The sequence below is a fragment of the Gastrolobium bilobum genome, unplaced genomic scaffold (assembly GCF_033153095.1).
Source record: "Gastrolobium bilobum isolate Gb01-03AN ecotype WA unplaced genomic scaffold, APGP_CSIRO_Gbil_v1 utg68701, whole genome shotgun sequence".
In the NCBI taxonomy this organism is placed as follows: Eukaryota; Viridiplantae; Streptophyta; class Magnoliopsida; order Fabales; family Fabaceae; genus Gastrolobium; species Gastrolobium bilobum.
Window position 1 is genome coordinate 31753 of NW_026899714.1, and position 20159 is coordinate 51911.

General features: G+C 35.4%; 1 protein-coding gene across 1 annotated transcript; it reads left to right on the top strand.

The window, feature by feature from the left end:
- The first annotated feature begins 2170 nt into the window (after positions 1–2170).
- LOC133292894 (cytochrome P450 703A2) lies at positions 2171–8183 on the top strand. The gene is made up of 4 exons (XM_061491381.1): positions 2171–2259; positions 3494–3626; positions 5495–6427; positions 7542–8183. The coding sequence occupies exons 1-4, from the start codon at positions 2171–2173 to the stop codon at positions 8178–8180; spliced, it is 1794 nt and encodes a 597-aa protein (XP_061347365.1). The 3' UTR covers positions 8181–8183.
- The last annotated feature ends 11976 nt before the right edge of the window (positions 8184–20159 follow it).

Genomic DNA, 20159 nt, shown 5'->3' on the forward strand with positions numbered 1-20159 from the left:
TGCATTCATATGATGTCAGAAGTTGATTATCGACGAGGAATATTACCCTCCTCGTCCTTCTTCTCTTTCTTGCCAAAAGAATACTTGGAGTGTCATTCGAGATAATGCCACCAGAGTTCATATGTATTATGTGTCTTCCGTGTTTGCGCAATAGTTCAGCGCATTTGCTTTTTTGGCTAGAATTGAGGCTTGTGTTTGGTAGGACACTTGAGAATCATAAGCAAATATCTGTGATAATTAATCAAAGTATAATGCGTATATCTTGCGTACCGTTTGTTAGTTGGTATGTCTTCTATTTGTAATTTGTGGAGCGTGTCAGGCATATCGCGCTTTGAAGGAAGTTTTAACCAATTAAGGTGTTACCTTCCCTTCATTCTTTTTGATTGGAGGATCCTTTAGAAAATCCTGTAGATTGAAGGATCCTTTTGGAGGATCTTGTTGCTTGAAGGATCCTTGTGGGGGACCCTGTTATTTGGAGGATCCTGTTACTTGAAGGATCCGTGTGCAAGACCCTGTTATTTGGAGGATCCTTATGAGGATCCTGTTACTTGAAGGATCCGTGTGAGGGACCCTGTTACTTGGAGGATCGTTATGAGGATCCTGTTACTTGAAGGATCCGTGTGAGGGATCCTGTTATTTGGAGGATCCTTATGAGAATCCTGTTACTCGAAGGATCCATGTGAGGGACCCTATTACTTGGAGGATCTTTATGAGGATCCTATTATTTGTAGGATCCTTATGAGGATCCTGTTACTTGAAGGATCGTTATTGGGATCCTGTTATTTGGAGGATCCTTATAAGGATCCTGTTATTTGGAGGATCCTTATGAGGATCCTGTTATTTGGAGGATCTTTATGAGGATCCTGTTACTTGAAGGATCGTTATGGGGATCCTGTTGAGCTGGGAACGTTGTGACCCTGTCCACTTATGCGCGATGTAATATGTATCAATTAAGGAGAAATTTGCAATCTTTATTGGAAAAGATAAAATGGAAAGACAAATATGCGATGAACAAGAAAAGACTTAGCTATAAAATATCTTAAGCTTGTCCGCGTTCCATGTGCACGGGATAGTAAGGCCAGATAATGTCTCAATGACATATGCCTCTTTATCCGTTTTGCTGTAGACGCGATATGGACCTTCCCAATTAGCGGCCAGTTTGCCTTGTCGCGCGTTCTTATTGCCGATGTCTGCTCTTCGTAGGACTAAGTCGCCTACGTTGAAACTTCGTCTTACAACCTTTAAGTTATAGCGCGCTGCTATTCTCTGCTTGAGTGCTACTTCCTTAACATGGGCAATTTCGCGCATTTCATCAATTGCGTCTAAGCTATAGAGTAATGCCTGTGAATTGCTGTCTTCATTTGTGTACATCCTTCGCCATGACGGTTCTCTAATTTCAACTGGAATCATGGCTTCATTGCCATAAACCATGCGGAATGGGGTTTCTCCTATTGTTGAATGCTTGGTTGTTCTGTAGCCCCATAACACAAAGTCTAATTGTTCAAGCCATTCTCCTTTAGCTGCTTCTAGTCTTCTTTCCAATCCAAGCTTCAAAACTCGATTTGCAGCTTCTTCCAATCCGTTGGTTTGTGGATGTTCGACAGATGTGTATCTGTATTTGACATGAAAATCTTGAAGTAGTTGATTAAATTTTTTGTCCACAAACTGCGTACCATTATCAGTATGATGGTGTGTGGGACGCCAAACCTGCTTATGATTTGTCGATAGAAGAATCGGCGAACCTTACTGGCTGATATCGTAGCTAAGGCCTCTGCTTCGATCCATTTGGTAAAGTAGTCGATCGCTACTAGCAACCATTTGACCCCTCCCGCAGCAATTGGGAATGGTCCCAAGATGTCCATGCCCCATTGATAGAAAGGCCATGGGGATAATATTGAAGATAATTCTTCTGGGGGAGCATGGTGTAAGTCTGCGTGCTCTTGACATTTGACACGGTGCCGCACGTGTTTTTTAGAATCCTCTTCCATAGTGGGCCAAAAATAACCTGCTCGAAGCAATTTTCGAGATAAAGATTTACCTCCCATGTGATGTCTGCCAATTCCCTCATGTACTTCAGAGATTACATACTGAGCTTGTTGCGGATCGAGGCATTTAAGCATCGGAGAAGAAAATCCATTCTTGTACAGCTGGTTGTTGATGATAGTATAAAATGACGCTTTGCGCGCTAGCTTTTTTGCTGCACGCGTTTCTTGTGGTGTCTCTCTTTTGTATAGGTAGTTCCAAATTGGTGTCATCCATGTATCTTTATCATCAAGTGGCATGGTGTCATCTTCGACCATGGAGTGCGCACTTTGAGATGGATGAGCTTTTCGTTTAGTTACAACCATTATAATACTAGGATTGGGGACGCTTTGTTGGATCACTGATCTATTGTTTCCTGGTCCTTTCGTGCTGGCTAACTTAGACAGAATGTCATCACACGAATTTTGCTCTCTGGGGATGTGCTCTATTTTGAAGCTTTGAAACTCTGCTAGTAGTAATCTTACTTTTTCCAGGTATTTTATCATTAGTGCTTCTTTCGCCTGATAGCTCCCTTGTACTTGTGCAATTACTAATTGCGAATCACTCTTGAGGATTATATTTGTTGCCCCCAAGTCTTTAGCCATGGCGAGTCCAGCGAAGACTGCTTCATATTCGGCTTGGTTGTTCAGACCATCGATGGCATGATAGTCAAGACAATGACTACTATTCAACATCCCCAGGATTTGGAACAGGTATTTCAGCCTATGTAGCACCGATACGACACGCGACACGTGACACGACACGACACGACACTCCGACACGTCAATCCTAAAAAATTATGGATTTCGACACGTTGGGACACGTTTAATATTAAATAATATTTTTAATTTATATAGTGTATATTTCATTTAATATTTAATAATTTAACAAAAAAATGAAACTAAATTAATAATACCCATCAACACGTTATAAAGATGGAAGCTTTAATAAAAAAAATAAGAACTGGGATGAGAGAGAGATATAATATCAGATAGAGAGATCAAATCATATTAGAGAGATCAGAGAGAAGAAGATACAACAAGAGCGTGATAGGAATTGACAACAATGATGCTGAAATGATCTCTTATCTACTTAAGGGGAAAAAAGACAAAAAGATAAAATTGATATGATCAGGTGCAAGCTTTATTAATATATTTTAACTTTTAAAAAAAATAATTTTTTTAAAAAAAAAATTAAAAAAAATTACGAAAATGCCATTTGACCGTGTCCGACACGGTCAAATTCGCGTGTCGGAATGGTCAACGTGTCGGAAAAAGTCAACCGCATGTCTGACACCGTGTCGGAGCGTGTCGCCGTGTCGGAGCTTGTCGGACTCGACTCTTCCTGTTTTTACAAGTGTCTATGCTTCCTTGATTTCAGCAATTGTGCAAATACAGGTTACGGCTTAACCCAGCCAAATGCGCGTTTGGAGTACCTGCTGGAAAATTTTCTTGTTTTGTTGTGTGATAAGGTCCAAGAGATGTTGGGGTGTCGGTGGGTCATCTAGATGGATGGGAATTGGTGCCACTGAAGAAGCTGATTTTTCACGGGAAGCAGGGGTCTCCTTCCGCTTTCCTTTGGAACCATTCTGGGATTTGCTACGGGTATCAACCATGTTTTTAGAAGAAGATGGGTTATAACTGATAGATCCCCACAGACGGCACCAATGATCAGACCAGATATGGAGTGGGCTGGCCAAACTGTATCAAGCCTGATCACACACGGTTGAGATATGGGTTTTAGTGCTTGGTCTTGGGCCTTCAGTCAAGATGGGATCAATTTGCGTATCTGCCCTTTGCGGTAGCGCGTTAAGTCTGACTGGGGGGTACCTGCGAAGACACTCCGATGCTTAAGTCAGTATCAGAGGCAGGTGATGTATGTTGTTAAATGTAAATGATGATCATACCTGGGTGTTGAACCCTTTGTTTATATAGTAGTTATGATGCCGCCTTAGCAAGGCAGCTTGGCTTCTGATTGGCCAAGTTTGGGTTGCAGGTCAGTACTAGGATCTGAGTTGCCTTATCTTTGTTAGTGTCTAGTTGTAGAGTCGCGGTAAGCTGGAGCTGTCCGTTGCTTATTGGCATAAAGGCGCGGTGGGATTGCCTTGGAAGTTAAGTTTGCTTACTTGAGGGGGTTTCATCCGCGATATGGTTATCGCGGCTTATCTGTCGCGATGAGGGCATTGCGGCTTACGCGCGATAGTTGTCTATCGCGCTTGCTCTGGATCCTTGGTGGGTTGGGCTTTTTTGTATGTCATTGGGCCTCCATTAGGCCTATATTTTATCCGGATCAATAACTTTTATCTTGTGAGTTTGTTTCGTTGTTTTGCCCTATATCTTTTAATATATTTATTATATAATCTAATATAAATTAACTTTAACCGATTAAACCAATAACCCACCAGTTGAATTATTAACCCAATGACCTAGTATTAGTTTTAGTTTAATAGCTATGACATATATTATATAGGGGAAAGATCCGTTCACAATTTTTTTTTTTATAAATTACACTAAGTACGACCGGTCATACACTCTTGATTAGTGTATGACTGGTCAGACATAGTATAGTTTGTAAATATAACCTTCCTCTAGTATATATCATTATATAACTTTGGTTGATCACTGATTGAACTGTGTCGCGTTAATTTGTTATTCCAACCGAGTCTATAAACGACTCGAGTTTAATAATATCGATTTTTTTAGTTTCTTATTTAAACATGTTAACCATAATAATAATTTTAAGTATTTTTTTTATAATTTCATTGTTCTAGTATATGAAAATCAATTATAAATAGAATAATGTATTTTTCTTATACTAGTTAATTTTTTATGAATTTAATTATGATGCACTGTCAAGTAAAACACGCCAGTGTTAATCTAGATGTATAAATAATATTACTCTTGTTAATTATATTGTGTATATTACACTAAATAAAATTACATTCCCGCCAATTTATTTAGCATTACAAAAACAAACTTTAGTATATATTCCCTATATTGAAATCTGATCACCTAAAATTGCAAAAATATATGAACTCGTTGCCTAATTAAGAAATAGATCATGCAAATCGTAATTATACGCAAAAATTAAAGTAGGAGAAATGCAACATTCGTTTCTTCAATAAGAAAGGAACTAGTAAACAATCATCATGCGCATGATGTCCTAGCCACCTCTAGATGCATCAATATAAAATAGAGTGTTTCTAACAAGAAAAAAATAAAATAAAATAACAAAAAATATGATATGAAAACACGTAAAGATTGTGAACTGTTAATGCATCCAAACTTAATAAAAGAAAACTCCTTTCATATATTTTGGTCTTAAACATGATATAAAAAGGATTAGATCATAATTGAAAACAGGGCAAGAATTCAATCCACTCATCACAAAATGCCTCTTAGGAACATTGCAAACAAAGGGTGTACTTGAAACAAACGAGTTTTCTTTGTTTAGTTCAAGCAATTGATATAAGAAAATGGTTTTGGCCACATTTATCTCAACCTTACTTCTAATAGCACTAGCCTCTAAAATCATTCGTTATTGGCTCATAGGAAAGTCTCTCTCTTTGCACAAGAACAAGGAGCTTCCACCTGGCCCACCAAGGTGGCCAATTGTAGGTAACCTCCTCCAATTAGGGAAACTCCCACATAGAGATTTGGCATCTTTATGTGACAAGTATGGTCCTTTAGTTTATCTGAAATTGGGTAACATTGATGCTATTACTACTAATGATTCTAATATTATACGTGAAATACTTCTTTGCCAAGATGATGTTTTTGCCTCTCGACCACACACTCTTGCTGCTGTTCATTTAGCATATGGGTGTGGTGATGTTGCACTAGCCCCTCTAGGTCCTCATTGGAAGCGTATGAGAAGAATTTGCATGGAACATTTGTTAACAACCAAGAGGCTTGAATCCTTCTCAAAACATCGTCAAGATGAAGCACAACATCTTGTCAAGTATGTTTGGGCTCGGGCCCAAACAGGAAAGCCTATTAACTTAAGGGAAGTTTTAGGTGCTTTCTCAATGAACAATGTTACTAGAATGTTGTTAGGAAAACAATACTTTGGGTCTGAATCTGCTGGCCCCAAAGAGGCTATGGAGTTCATGCACATAACCCATGAGTTGTTTTGGTTGTTGGGTGTGATATATTTAGGTGACTACCTTCCAATGTGGAGGTGGGTGGATCCTTATGGGTGTGAAAAGAAAATGAGGGAAGTGGAAAAAAGAGTGGATGACTTTCATTCCAAGATTATTGAAGAGCATAGAAAGGCTAGGAAGGATAAGAAGGGGATAGCTGAGGAAGGTGAAGAAGATATGGATTTTGTGGATGTTTTACTCTCTTTGCCAGGTGAAGATGGAAAACCACGCATGGATGATGTAGAAATCAAAGCTTTGATTCAGGTATTGGCACTTTTTTCCATTTTTTACTTTTTGGGCTCATTTTCTATTGTTTAACACTTCATGAATAAGATAAAGCATTGTTTCTCTCTCTCTAAACATTGTAGATAATTATTGACCACCTAAATTTAATTTTCAACCTATTTCCCCATTAATTAAGTTTAATAGTGCAAGTTAAACCTACTATACTACAGTAACAAATTTGGAGCACGTTCATTTTAGACCAGTATAAGAACAATACATTCAATCTTATAACATATTAATGAGAGATTTTATACTTATAACATATTTTTTCTTATAACATATTGAGAGATTTTATACTTATAACATATTTTTTCTTAATACATTCAAAAAAAAAAAAAGAACAATACATAATGAGAGATTTTATACTTATAACATATTTTTTCTTTCAATCTTCTACAATTACTTTTATTCTCGTTGGATAAAAATAAAATCACATTCAAATCTTAAATGTTAATAATCTATTTACATATAATAACTTTAATTTATTAGTCACTTGGACCGCTGGATATAAATGAGATCAATAACTAAGATTAAGAATGTATCTTAATCATGTAAAAAAATGATGTCATTTGTAAATAACTAATTTAACCCAAAAACTTAAATTAGTGGATGAGGCTACATTAATTAATTATTAATGTAAAGAACCAATGTACAGGCCCATTTACCCGTGCTAATAAACTTCATAAGAATTAATTAAGGGATTTGCATCTATCATGTCACATGGCACAAAAAAGTTTCCTACACACACAATATTTTGTGGGACCCACACCTTTTAAAGCAAAATAAAAATAAAAATTAAGACACACAACGAATCTTTATAATATTACACAATCAATTTTCCTACAACATAACTCTTATAAAATTCATTAATTAATTATTAATTAAATGGGGGACAGTGAGAATCGATCCGGTGACATCGAGGCTCTAATACCATGTAAAGAATCAATTCACGTAAAAAAATCAATTCAATCTAAAAGCTTAAATGGTTGAGTGACACTACATTTATGATTTTATAAATCTGTAACACTCTTATAAATTTAAGTAATTGTTATTATTTTGTATAATTATGAAAATAATGATTGGCAATGTGTAGGACATGATAGCTGCTGCAACAGATACTTCAGCGGTTACAAATGAATGGGCAATGGCAGAGGTAATAAAGCATCCACATGTTCTCCACAAAATCCAACAAGAGCTTGATGCAGTAGTTGGTCCCAATAGAATGGTAACAGAATCTGACTTGACCCAACTTAATTACCTACGATGTGTTGTGCGCGAAACATTCCGTATGCACCCAGCAGGGCCATTCCTTATTCCACATGAATCTCTTCGTGCTACTACCATCAATGGTTACTACATACCTGCCAAGACACGTGTCTTCATCAACACCCATGGTTTGGGACGTAACACTAAGATTTGGGACAATGTTGAAGAGTTTAGGCCAGAGAGACATTGGCTAGGTAATGGGACTAGAGTTGAGATAAGTCACGGAGTGGACTTCAAGATATTACCTTTTAGTGCGGGAAAGAGGAAGTGTCCTGGGGCACCACTTGGAGTGACTTTGGTTTTAATGGCTTTGGCTCGACTCTTTCATTGCTTTGATTGGGCACCACCAATGGGTTTAAATCCTCAAGATATAGATACTAAAGAAGTTTATGGAATGACTATGCCTAAGGTTGAGCCCTTGATTGCTGTTGCTAGACCAAGATTAGCAAAGCATTTGTATAATTAGTTTCAAGGCATTTCGAATTTGGAATAATTTGACAAGTCTAATAAACAAATGTTGCAAGTATTCTATCAATAAGTTGAAGAAAAAATGTATGAAAAAGGAAAATGTTGTTTAAATATGTTTATGGGTTTTATAAGAGTTATGTTATAGGAAAAGTGATTGTGTCATGTTACTGAGATTCATTTTTCGTGTCTTAGTTTTTTTTTTTTACTTCAAAAAATACGGACCCCACAAAATATTGTGTGTGTAGGAAACTTTACCATGTCATGCCAAAGGACAAACGAAAACCCCTATGTTTATAGTGTTAATAATTGTCAGATTTTTTTAATAGCATAAAAAAAATACAAATATTTTAGTTATTTACATGTACATAAAATTTAAATAGGAGTATATGCATGTATGCTAGTCCGGGTGATAAGGAATTTGATTTCTCTTATATAATGCCTCAAATTCAAGTTTTGTGAATGAAAAAAAATAAATGTTGGGAGAGATTATCTCTTATAAGTCACGGGCTTATCCAACTCAATCATGATATAATTGAAAAAACCATTTCAAATTTAAAAGAATCACAAAGCATATTAATGTAATGAGAGATGGCAATTTTTAGCAACACATTGACACGACATAAACAATTAAGGCACGAGAAATTCATGTTCAGATCGATTTATTTTCAAATTTATGTCACAAAAAGTATATATCGTGTTACGTGTCAACTCGTAAAGACGAAATTGACCCTCAATAATCGTTTTACAGGTTATTCATATTGTGTGTTGTCTCGTGCTATGTCAACCCACATAATAAGTGACACACTTTGAAATTGCTTTATTTGATTGTGCTCACTTGCATACCAATACATTTCCTTGATCATACACTTGTACCATCATTGTGATTTGCTTATCTTAAATCAAACATTGAAAAAATAGATTTTCAAAATAGGGGAATAGATATTTTCCAAATTTTTTTTATAAAACACAATTTACTCTCCTCTTGAATTTTGAATTGTCAAATCGTTTAATATCACATGCCAAGAAAAATATTTATATAATATTTTTTATTGAAATTAGCACTTTTGATGGCACCATAGAGTGTAAAGGCTTTTAGTCTAACATTTTACATAAAAAATTTGTAGAACTTTTCATTTGGACTTTAATATTAGTATTGCATGTTGGAGATGTGAACTTTTGGAATATATTTGGCTAATTGATCATTTCGTTCTTATTTAAATTTTTTACCATTTTGTTCCTCTTCTCAAACTATATATCAATATGTCTTAGAAAATGTGAATCATTTCATTCATGGAAAATATGAAGTTACAAATGAAGCCTTTTGCTGTGTTTTCATTATATACATCATCTCTAAACACGAAGAGAAAAATAACTAACTAACAGCAAGGTGTACACGTCAGCTAACAAACTAACTGACTAAAAATAACCGATTGCTATATACTAGCTAACTGACTCACTATTATCAGTATTGGAGTATGTTAACATCCCTCCGCAAGTGGGACTATGTATGCTCATAAGTCCCAACTTGGAGACAACATTCTGAAAAGCAGTAGCATATAAAGTTTTGGTAAAAACATCAGCTATTTGACTTGCAGAAGGTATAGGCAGTAAGTGAATGAGGCCATTTTCTATCTTTTCACGAACCACATGGCAGTCCAATTCTACATGTTTAGTACGTTCATGAAAGGAAGGGTTATGTGCAAGATATCTAGCAGATGCATTGTCACAGTAGACAGAAATAGGCTGAGATACAGGAAAGCAAAGATCATTAAGCAGGTAAGATAGCCATTGAAGTTCATAAGAGATGCTTGCCAAAGCTCTATACTCAGCTTCACAAGAAGATCGGGACACTGTTGTTTGTTTCTTTGATTTCCATGAAACCAAAGCTGAGCCAAGGAAGACACAATTACCAGTTATGGATCTGCGAGTATCGGGACAACAAGCCCAGTCCGAGTCAGAAAAACCAGAAAGCTTGAGACTATTTGTTGATGGGAAGAAGAGACCAACAACAGGAGAATTCTTAATAAATCAAAGAATCCTTAAGGCTGCAGTTTGATGCACTTCTGTGGGAGCAGCCATGAACTGACTCAACTGTTGAACTGAATGAGAAATGTCAGGTCTTGTTGCTGTAAGGTAGAGAAGTCTTCCAATAAGACGACGGTATGAAGAGGGATCAAGTAGAGGAGTTCCTATGGAGCGTCCAATTTTTAAGGAGGCATCCATTGGTGTAGAAACCGGTTTAGTAGCAAGTAAATCGCTGTCATTTAGAAGCTCCAAAGCATACTTTCGCTGATTAAGTATGATGCCTTTCCTTGAACTTGAAATCTCAAAACCAAGAAAAAATCGGAGTGATCCAAGGTCTTTGATGCAAAACTGTTGATCAAGGAAGGCTTTAACTCGTTTGATTTCAGCCATATCATTTCCTGCTAAAACTACATCATCTACGTAGACAAGCAGTGCAGTAAAGGAAGACCCATGTTTAACAATAAACAGAGAGTGATCAGCTGAAGATTGGACATAGCCAAGCGATGAGAGAGCTGCAATGAGCTTTGAATGCCATTGCCTACTGGCTTGCTTAAGACCATATAATAATTTCATCAACTTGCAAACTTGGTTTGGTTTCTCACTGACAACACCAGGTGGTAAAGCCATATATACATCCTCATGGAGGTCCCTATGTAAAAAGGCATTATTGATGTCCAATTGTTCAAGGTGCCAATCATTTGCAGCAGCTATAGCAAGCAAGATTCTCACTGTTGTTAACTTAGCCACTGGAGAAAATGTTTCGAGATAATCAAGACCTTCAACTTGAGTGTATCATTTTGCCACTAACCTGACTTTGTGTCTTTCGATAGTCCCATTTGCATTATACTTTGTTTTATAAACCCATTTACATCCAATGGGTGTTTTGTCTCTTGGAAGATCAACTAATTTCCAAGTATTATTTAGAGCAAGAGCCTTTAATTCTGCATCCATGGCATCTTTCCAGTGGAAGTGTTTGACTGCCTGATTGTAAGAGGCTGGATCTACCTGTAATGAAACATTAAGATAAAATCTTTTGAATTTTAGAGAACAATGATTATAAGTGAGGACATCATGTAATGGATATTTGGTGAGGCTAGAAGAAACTTCGGGTTTCTGATTTTGAGTTGTCTGTGAAATGTTGCAATGGAAATCATGGAGGTAAGTAGGAGGGTGTCTAGGCCTTGAAGAACATCTAAGTTGGTGGTCTTGAGGTGAATGAGGCAAATTCACCTCACTGGAGTTGGGACTGTCATCCATTGAATGTTGAGTTATTGGTTGGGGAGGGACATTATTGGAAGGTTGTGGTGGTTCATCATTGGAAGTGGGTTCATATATGATTTATGAATGTTGTGGAAGTATGGAAAAATGTATGGGATCTGTATTAGGTTGGTCATGTGAACTGGAAAAAGGAAAATGGATTCATAGAATACTGTGTTTCTGGATATGAAAATTTGTTTGGAAGAAATATCATACAAGATGTGTCCCTTAGTATTTTCTGATTGGCCTAAATAAGAACATTTGCGTGCTCTAGCTGACATTTTGTGTCTTTGAGATGATAAAGTGGAAGCATAAGTGAGACAACCAAAAACCTTAAACTTGATCAATGCAGGTGGTTTGGAATGAAGAATTTCATATGGTGATTTCTGGTTTAACAGTGGAGTAGGCAAGCTATTGATAATGAAGACAGAATGAAGTACTGCATAATTCCATAGAGAATGTGGCAAAGATGCTTGAAATGCAAGGGCTCTTGTGGTGTTCATTATATGTTGATGCTTCCTTTCTACAAGACCATTCTGTTGTGGTGTCTCAACACAGCTGGTCTGATGAATAATTCCTCTGTTAACATACTCTGATACTGATAATAGTGAGTCAGTTAGCTAGTATATAGCAATCGGTTATTTTTAGTCAGTTAGTTTGTTAGCTGACGTGTACACCTTGCTGTTAGTTAGTTATTTTTCTCTTCGTGTTTAGAGATGATGTATATAATGAAAACACAGCAAAAGGCTTCATTTGTAACTTCATATTTTCCATGAATGAAATGATTCAGGTTTTCTAAGATGGTATCAGAGCTTTGAAAAGCTCTGGTCCATCCATCGACTTCTGCAATCAATACTCTGTTTCCTTTTCTTTTTCACTGCTACAATGGCAGAATCAAACCAAATTTCAGATCCCTATTATCTTCACCCAAACGAATCTCCATCTTTGATCCTAGTTACTCCATCGATGAATGGAAGGAATTATCACTCTTGGTCACGTGCAATGAAGGTGGCTCTAACTTCGAAGAACAAGCTTGGCTTTGTGAATGGTACTATAACTGCTCCATCATAAGATAATATGAAGTATGCAGCATGGGAGAGATGCAACATGATGGTGCTGTCTTGGCTCCATCGTTCAATAGATGATTCAATTGTCCAGTCTATAATCTGGATCGACAAAGCAAATGAAGTTTGGGACGATTTGAAGGATCGGTTCTCATAATCCGATATGTTTCGGATCTCAGATCTCCAAGAAGATCTATATCAAATGAATCAAGGTGACAAAACTGTATCAGAATATTTTACAAGTCTGAAAACTCTATAGGACGAACTGAGCAACCTTAGGCAACTTCCAACGTGCACATGTGGAAGTTCAACCAAGATTCATGAATACAGAGAAGGAGATCAAGTCATAAGGTTTCTGAGAGGTCTTAATGAGCAATTTGCTCGTGTTAGGTCTCAAATCATGTTAATGACTCCTCTTCCAACCATCAACAAGGCGTTCTCTCTAGTTATGCAACAGGAAATACAACTTCAATTAGATGTTCATGGTGGAAATGCATCTGAGACAAAAATTTTGCAAGTTCCACAGAGAATTTTCGTGGTCGTGGCTCTTCATACAGAGGAAGAGGAAGGTTCAATGGAGGAAGAGGACAAATCTCATGTGACATCCCTCGAAATTAGGAAAAACTAATACAGATTACGCTAATCTCATGGTTACTCGTGGGGAATTAATATTGAGTTAGTAGGTAACATTCCACACAATTAGGGAAATACATAAAATACCTTAAAGTATAAGAATGCACGTGTAAAAAATAAAATTAAATTAAATTTGATATATATATATATATATATATATATATATATATATATGTATTGTTTGTTGGTCTTCGAAATTATTGAGAATTAGCATAGGATTAAAACTAAGTTAGGAGATTATTGAAGTATAGTATTAAATGAAGATTTATTTTAGACATATGAAATTTTAATTATAAAGTATAGGAATGTATTAATTGTAGCACATAAAAGAAAATAAAGCATGATGTTAATTAGGCCTTATTTGAACTGAAAATATTATTGGGTTAGCTTCTAGGTAGTATCATTTTTGGGCTGCATATTTTGGTCCCTAGAATGCTCATTGGCCGAACCTATAGGGTTTTAGGAAGGGTATTGGATTCAGCCCAAACTCTCCACTCCTTGCTAAAGTTTTATCTCATCATAGCAATCCTACAAGACAATTCTCTATTGGGTAGAAATCAACACATGGCAAAAAGGATAAGCCATTTCATCCCCTTGTTTCATGCGCTGTAGTGCTGTCAAAAAGTTGGTAGCTTGTGTGACTAAACTACCTTAGATCAGCCACACTCCATCTCTCATTCACATGTGCCTAGAGCCTTGAAAAAATTCTGATGTAGCTTGCATAAAATGACAACCTAAGTCAGCCTTGTCATAGTTTTCTTGTCACATGCGCGTGGGCGGGGGAAGGAAAAATACAAATTTGGTTGCTTGTAGACTTAGCCTTTTATGTCCAACTTTAACTTGTAACCAATAAAGGAAAGTGTGGTCAGATTGCATGTAAAGTAATAGGGCAGAAGCCTTACCCATCTTGTCACCTTATGCGCTCCAAATGAGGGAAAGTTTCAGCCACTTTCCTGATGGCACACACAAGCTTAAATCAGCCTTCTCAACCCTCTTCTTTCATCACCAAGCGCTGAGTTAGTGAGGAAGTAGGCTGGACATTTTGCAACCTTTCTTTCCCAAATTTTTATCTTCTTAAACCGTGTAAACGTGCAGAAAAAAACAAAAAACAAGGTCTTGTATCTTCTTCTCTTCTTTGACCGTGAGAAACAGCAAGAAATATACCAAGAAAAAAAAATAGCCAAACTACATCTTACTATCCTCTTCTCCTCCTTGAAACTGTGTACCCTTGTAAGCCATCACCATATTGAAGAGCTCCTTCCACTTCCTGCTTGTCTAGCCGAGGTCCTTGATGCAAAAAGGATTTAACTCAAGAAAATCTTCTTTTCTTTTCGTGCACACATCTGACGTTGGAGGATTGGACTGCTGTGTTCGTGAAACTTAGAAAGTGGTGTTGTGCTCCTTGTTCTATTCGACTTTCTTGTGTGCTACCAGAGAGGTAAGCACTAAACATCTCCTTCCTTACTCTAGTCAAGTCGTGAGGCATATTAGGAAATAGCCTTTGTATCTTCTTTAGCCTTATTATTATTTCTGCCTTGAGAACATTGGGTCATAGTTTGGAAACATGAAGAAAAGTAACGTTGAAATAATCATATAATAAATTTTGGGGCTGTTACAAAGTAAAATAATAAAACAGCATGTTTGGACCCCCTTTATGGCGCACCCTTCATGGAGTAATTATGTTAGAATAAATTATCTTAAATGGTTGGTTTAGATGAAACTGATTCTGATTTAGTATCTCTCAAAAAAATTTATGAAAATATTATGATAAGAACAACATGCATAGACCTCTCTTATAGCGCACCACTCATGGGTCAGTAAGCTTTAGAATAGAATTGTCTTTGATGTTGGGTTAGTTTAAAATCAATTCTGTTTTGGTAAGTTTAGATATGCTCTAAGCTTCATTTAAATTAAATATACAGCAAGCTAAGTAGGCCTTATTTTGCGCCCCTTTGAGTGGAAAAGTGGAAGTTACATAATTTATTCTTGAAGACCTCCTATGTGTTGAAAACCGAACCTATATTAGATGTAAGTGATAGGATTTGTCTCTAATTAATAAAAATAGGGCTGCTGTATTTTATTTAATTAAAGTTAGAAAATTTGTGTAGATGAAGCATGAAAACCGATTCTGCCCTAGTGGAGCTATTAAAAAAATTGCTCACTGTTGAAAGTGTATAAAGGTTGAATTAGAATCAAAAATAAATTTATTGAAAAAGAACCTTAAGGCCGAATGCTATAGGAATTATTAAGTTTGGGAATTTGATGAATAAATTGAATGTGCACTGATTTATTATACTGTAAAATTAGGTGTGAAAAATCGTTGAGACGTTGGACTGTTTCGTTGTGAATCGGTAAAGTAAATTTCGACGTACGAGGTATGTGTAGGCGGTATTACCTAATGTGACTATTGGCTAGTGTATGGAATTGTGATGTGATGCTCACATTTGTTCTATGTATGTTATTTTGATGATGAGCCAATGGTAAGAATATGAAAGGATGATATGATATATGCATGCATTTTACATCATAATACATTTTTCTTATGGGTGCGATTGCATAACATGGCATGCATACTTGATTCATGACATCTTGAATATATATTTGTATTCAGGACATGTGACTGAGCATGCATCATATAGGCATGCCTGGTACCAGGAGAGGGGACACATGGCTTCAGTCCGCATAGGTTCCACAGTGGGATTCACCTTCATGGGAGCCATTAGGAATACCTACTGTGATGCTACGCGCACGACGGTGCTATGAGCGTAAAGGAAAAAGGGCGTTATATACGCGTTATGATATATGATGAAAAGGATTAAATGTTTGAAGTGACTATTTATGATTTTGTGCCTAGTTAATATTATTGCATTATGGTTTTGTTGCCACACTACTGGGATTTTCTCTCACCCTTTTGGGGCTGCTATTTTTACAAAATGGCAGGAGGACGTAAAAGCTTTTGAGGACTTGGATATTTGTTGTTGGCTTCTACTGTTTGGGCATGCTGCTATTGATGTGATATTTTATGGATGACTGTATGAAATTGAGAAGCTTTTATTACTGTGAACTATGATTTTATTATTGCATTACGATTTTATGACCAGCAAGTATTTTGGAAACAGATGTTGAAACGTTTGCGAAAAGGATTTTGACATGTTATCTAAATGCTAAGTTTTGAAAAGTCTCTGCGAGCACTTTGTAAGTTGCCGTACTGGGGCTACGGACCTCCGATTTTCTTATAATTTATATGCATGCGTAGTCCCAGGTGTCTAGTTTCATTATATATAAACCTTGTAAAGAAATTCTGAAAGATCGATTTATTATGAATTTTACCAGCCAGGATATTTGTGATATTTCCACTATTTTCTCTCTTATTTTGCGAGTTATGTTTTGAGGGGCAAACGAACTCCAAATCACTATTATTTTATATGAACGTGAAGCCCCAGATGTCTAGTTTCCAGATTACAAAGAATATATTTTTGAATCGTTGAACTGGATTTTATACGAATTTTTAAAGACAGCAAGGTCTATCAGGAAATTTATATTTTTAATAAGTTTAAGAAATTTTGTGTACTCTAATTTTTGCAATTAACCAGATCCCCTCTTTAGTTTTAATTGGCAATGTAAAAGCGAAATTTTTTTTAGTCTCTAAAATACTATTAAAGAACTCTAATTCCGCTTAGCAAACAACTCTCTTGGAGGCCTACAAGAGAGGGTGTTACATCTCAGGATCTAAGTTTTGCACTCACTGTAAGAAAACCAATCACACTATTGAATCGTGCTATTTCAAACACGGTTTTCCCCAAGGATATAGATCCAAAACTTTCCAGAATTCTAGTAATTGAATTCACACAGTAGAAGGGAACATAAGTCATCAGATAGCCGACAGGAACAATTTGGAGCAACAAGTGTCAATTCCAAAAGCAAAGTATGATGAGTTCGTGAGTTTCATGCAGCAACCTATATCTGCACATTCAACCAATATGGCAAAAACAGTGTCAGCTGATCACATTCCAAGCATTACAGGTAAAAATTCGATTCTATGGCTTTTAGACACAGGAGCCACAGACCATATAGCAAACTTTCGTAGAGCTTTTTCCTTCATTCACAAGATTGAACCTGTATCTATTATGTTACCAAATGGGCTCTCTATTACTGCATCATACTCTGGAAATGTGGATATCACTCCCTCACTCATCTTAAGGAATGTATTATATGTCCCAGAATTCAAGGTCAACCTTATTTTAGTGACAAGGTTGCTAGGGAACATTGATTGTTTTCTGACTTTTCATAATTCTCATTGTTTGATCAAACAGAGGAGCAATTTGAGGACGATTGGTATAGCTAGAAGAATGGGTGGCTTATTTGCTATGAATACTGATGAATCAAGTTCAAGACCACATTCTATAACCTGTAGCAATTCCCTTCAATGTAATAATAAGGATCCATTACTGTGGCATCTTAGATTAGGCCATATATCAGAAAACGTTTTAAAGCATGTTGCTTCACAGTTTCCTTTTGTTCCTAATGTACATACAAAACCATGTGATATATGTCATTTTGCTAAACAAAGGAAATTGCCCTTTCCTTCTGGCACCACACAAGCCACACTAATTTATGAGAGATTACATGTTGATATTTGGGGGCCATTCTCGGTTCCTTCTGTACAAGGACACATATATTTCTTAACTCTAGTGGGTGAGTTTTCTAGATTTACTTGGGTGAAGTTTATGATACATAAGTGTCAAGCTCGTGATCTTCTGCAAAATTTCATCATTCTTGTTGAAAATCAGTTCAATGTGTCAGTTAAATGTGTTCGTACGGATCATGGAAAATATGAAGTTACAAATGAAGCCTTTTGTTGTGTTTTCATTATATACATCATCTCTAAACACGAAGAGAAAAATAACTAACTAACAGCAAGGTGTACACGTCAGCTAACAAACTAACTGACTAAAAATAACCGATTGCTATATACTAGCTAACTGACTCACGGTTATCAATATTGGAGTATGTTAACAATATATCCTTCTTTTTAAATTGTATATCAATTTATTTCTGTTTTATTGAAGTTTGATCGACACTCACTCGATTAAATAAGTAATTTACTTGAATAAATGACTTACTAACGACTAAAGTTCGGTAAAACTTCGGTCAAACAAAAACAAATTCCAAAGAGTGGTTGCGATCAAATAACATGACCACTTTTTCACATGAGAGGATCCAAATCCAATTCCAATATACTTAAGAAGAAGGGTAAAATGGTAAAATAAATCTGAAATAAGGACAAAATAATAAATCAGCCGATTTATTTAGCTCAAATATTGCCATGGCAAAAATTTGAATTATTTCTCTCATGTCTCGAATGATTTCAATCCATAACCTAATTTGACAAATTCTGTCTTACGATCATGACTCTAAATAAATGTGAGTTTTGAATATTAATCTCTTCTTGCGTACGAATGTTGAACTGATATTGTGGTAGAGAAAACGAAAAAATCTGTACATTGTAATTAATTGAGAAAACCGTTGTGACATTTGAGACATAATTCCTTTTCTTTTGAGAATTTTAGCTTTGATTAATAATGGATTGATGTTGTCTTCTATCTATTTTTAACTTCAAAGTTAAACACTTTGGTCAATTGGCATTATTTGAATTAAAGTTTTGTTCCCTCATGTCTAACTTATTTGTCATGAATTACTATGTTTTGTTGAATATGCTTTTGTCTGGAGGTAAAACACTAAAATGAGGGAAATAAAATGGACATAATTAGTGTTTTTTTAATTTATATATTTCCATTTGTTATTTTGAACATCATTAAATGTTGATTATGTCTTAAGTGTTATAATTCGAATAATATTATTTTTTCCATTAATGTTGAATGAGTACATTTTCTTTTGTAAAAAAAAGGGGAATAACTTAGAGTTAGTTTAATAAAAAAACTAAAAAAAACATGAAAACTATTTTTAAATTTTATAATGCGTTATTTAGATTTAATTTTCTATTGGTTAATGTTGTATTGAGTCTATTTTTTAATAAAAAATAAAAATAAAATGGATAAAAATAAAAACAAAAATAAAATATGTTTTTTAAAAAGAATCTTTTTAGAAATCAAAATAAGTTATACTTAAGAATAATATGGCTTTGAGCTTCTTATCATACCAAAGTATACATAGGAGTGAGAATTATTCCACCAAGTTGTATTTTATATATATTTTTATGGAAAAAATATTTATTCTTTTAAAGAACATAATATCGTGAATTTTTAAGTGAAATTACAGTATTTTATTATAATATTTGACCAATTGTCTTTTCATTTACCAAAATTTACTTTTTATTTATTTTTTGAATTGACTAAAATTATAGTAAAATATTATGTTTCACATAAAAGGCATAATGTTATTATAAACACTAAGTATTTATCATTTTAAATGACACGACACTATTTTTTTTAAAAAAATTTCCTATCCATGAACCTTTATAATCAATTCTTTTTCATGTAACTGAATACCCGCACCACGTCAATCTTAGCCAATAACAAGGCTTACCATTGACCACAACCACGAATAAATTGTTGGTACTATTGTAGCACCAAGTGCTCAGTACTATTTTTATTCATTTTACAAAAACACGGAAAAAATAATCCACGTTAATTTCTTACTTGGCATTGAATTTTTAATTTTTCATTGTTTTTTATTTTCAAAAAAGTTTTGGTTCTTTGTTACGTCTAACTCTTGCCACTCCTCTCATCTTTCTATGTTATCTTTCTGTCACTCATTCCAACTTCATTTGTTCTCTCTCTCTCATTTCTTTCTTCTTCTTTCTCTATTGTAACTCTCCCACACTTTGATATTCTACTTTAGAATATTGCAGCGGGGAACTCAAATTCTCAATTGAATGGAGGTTCAGGTGTGTAAAGTATCATAACTTTTTTTTCTTAGCATTAAAATTTATAGGCACATTCGACTATTATGGAAACATTCAAGCAAGTAAGTTGCTC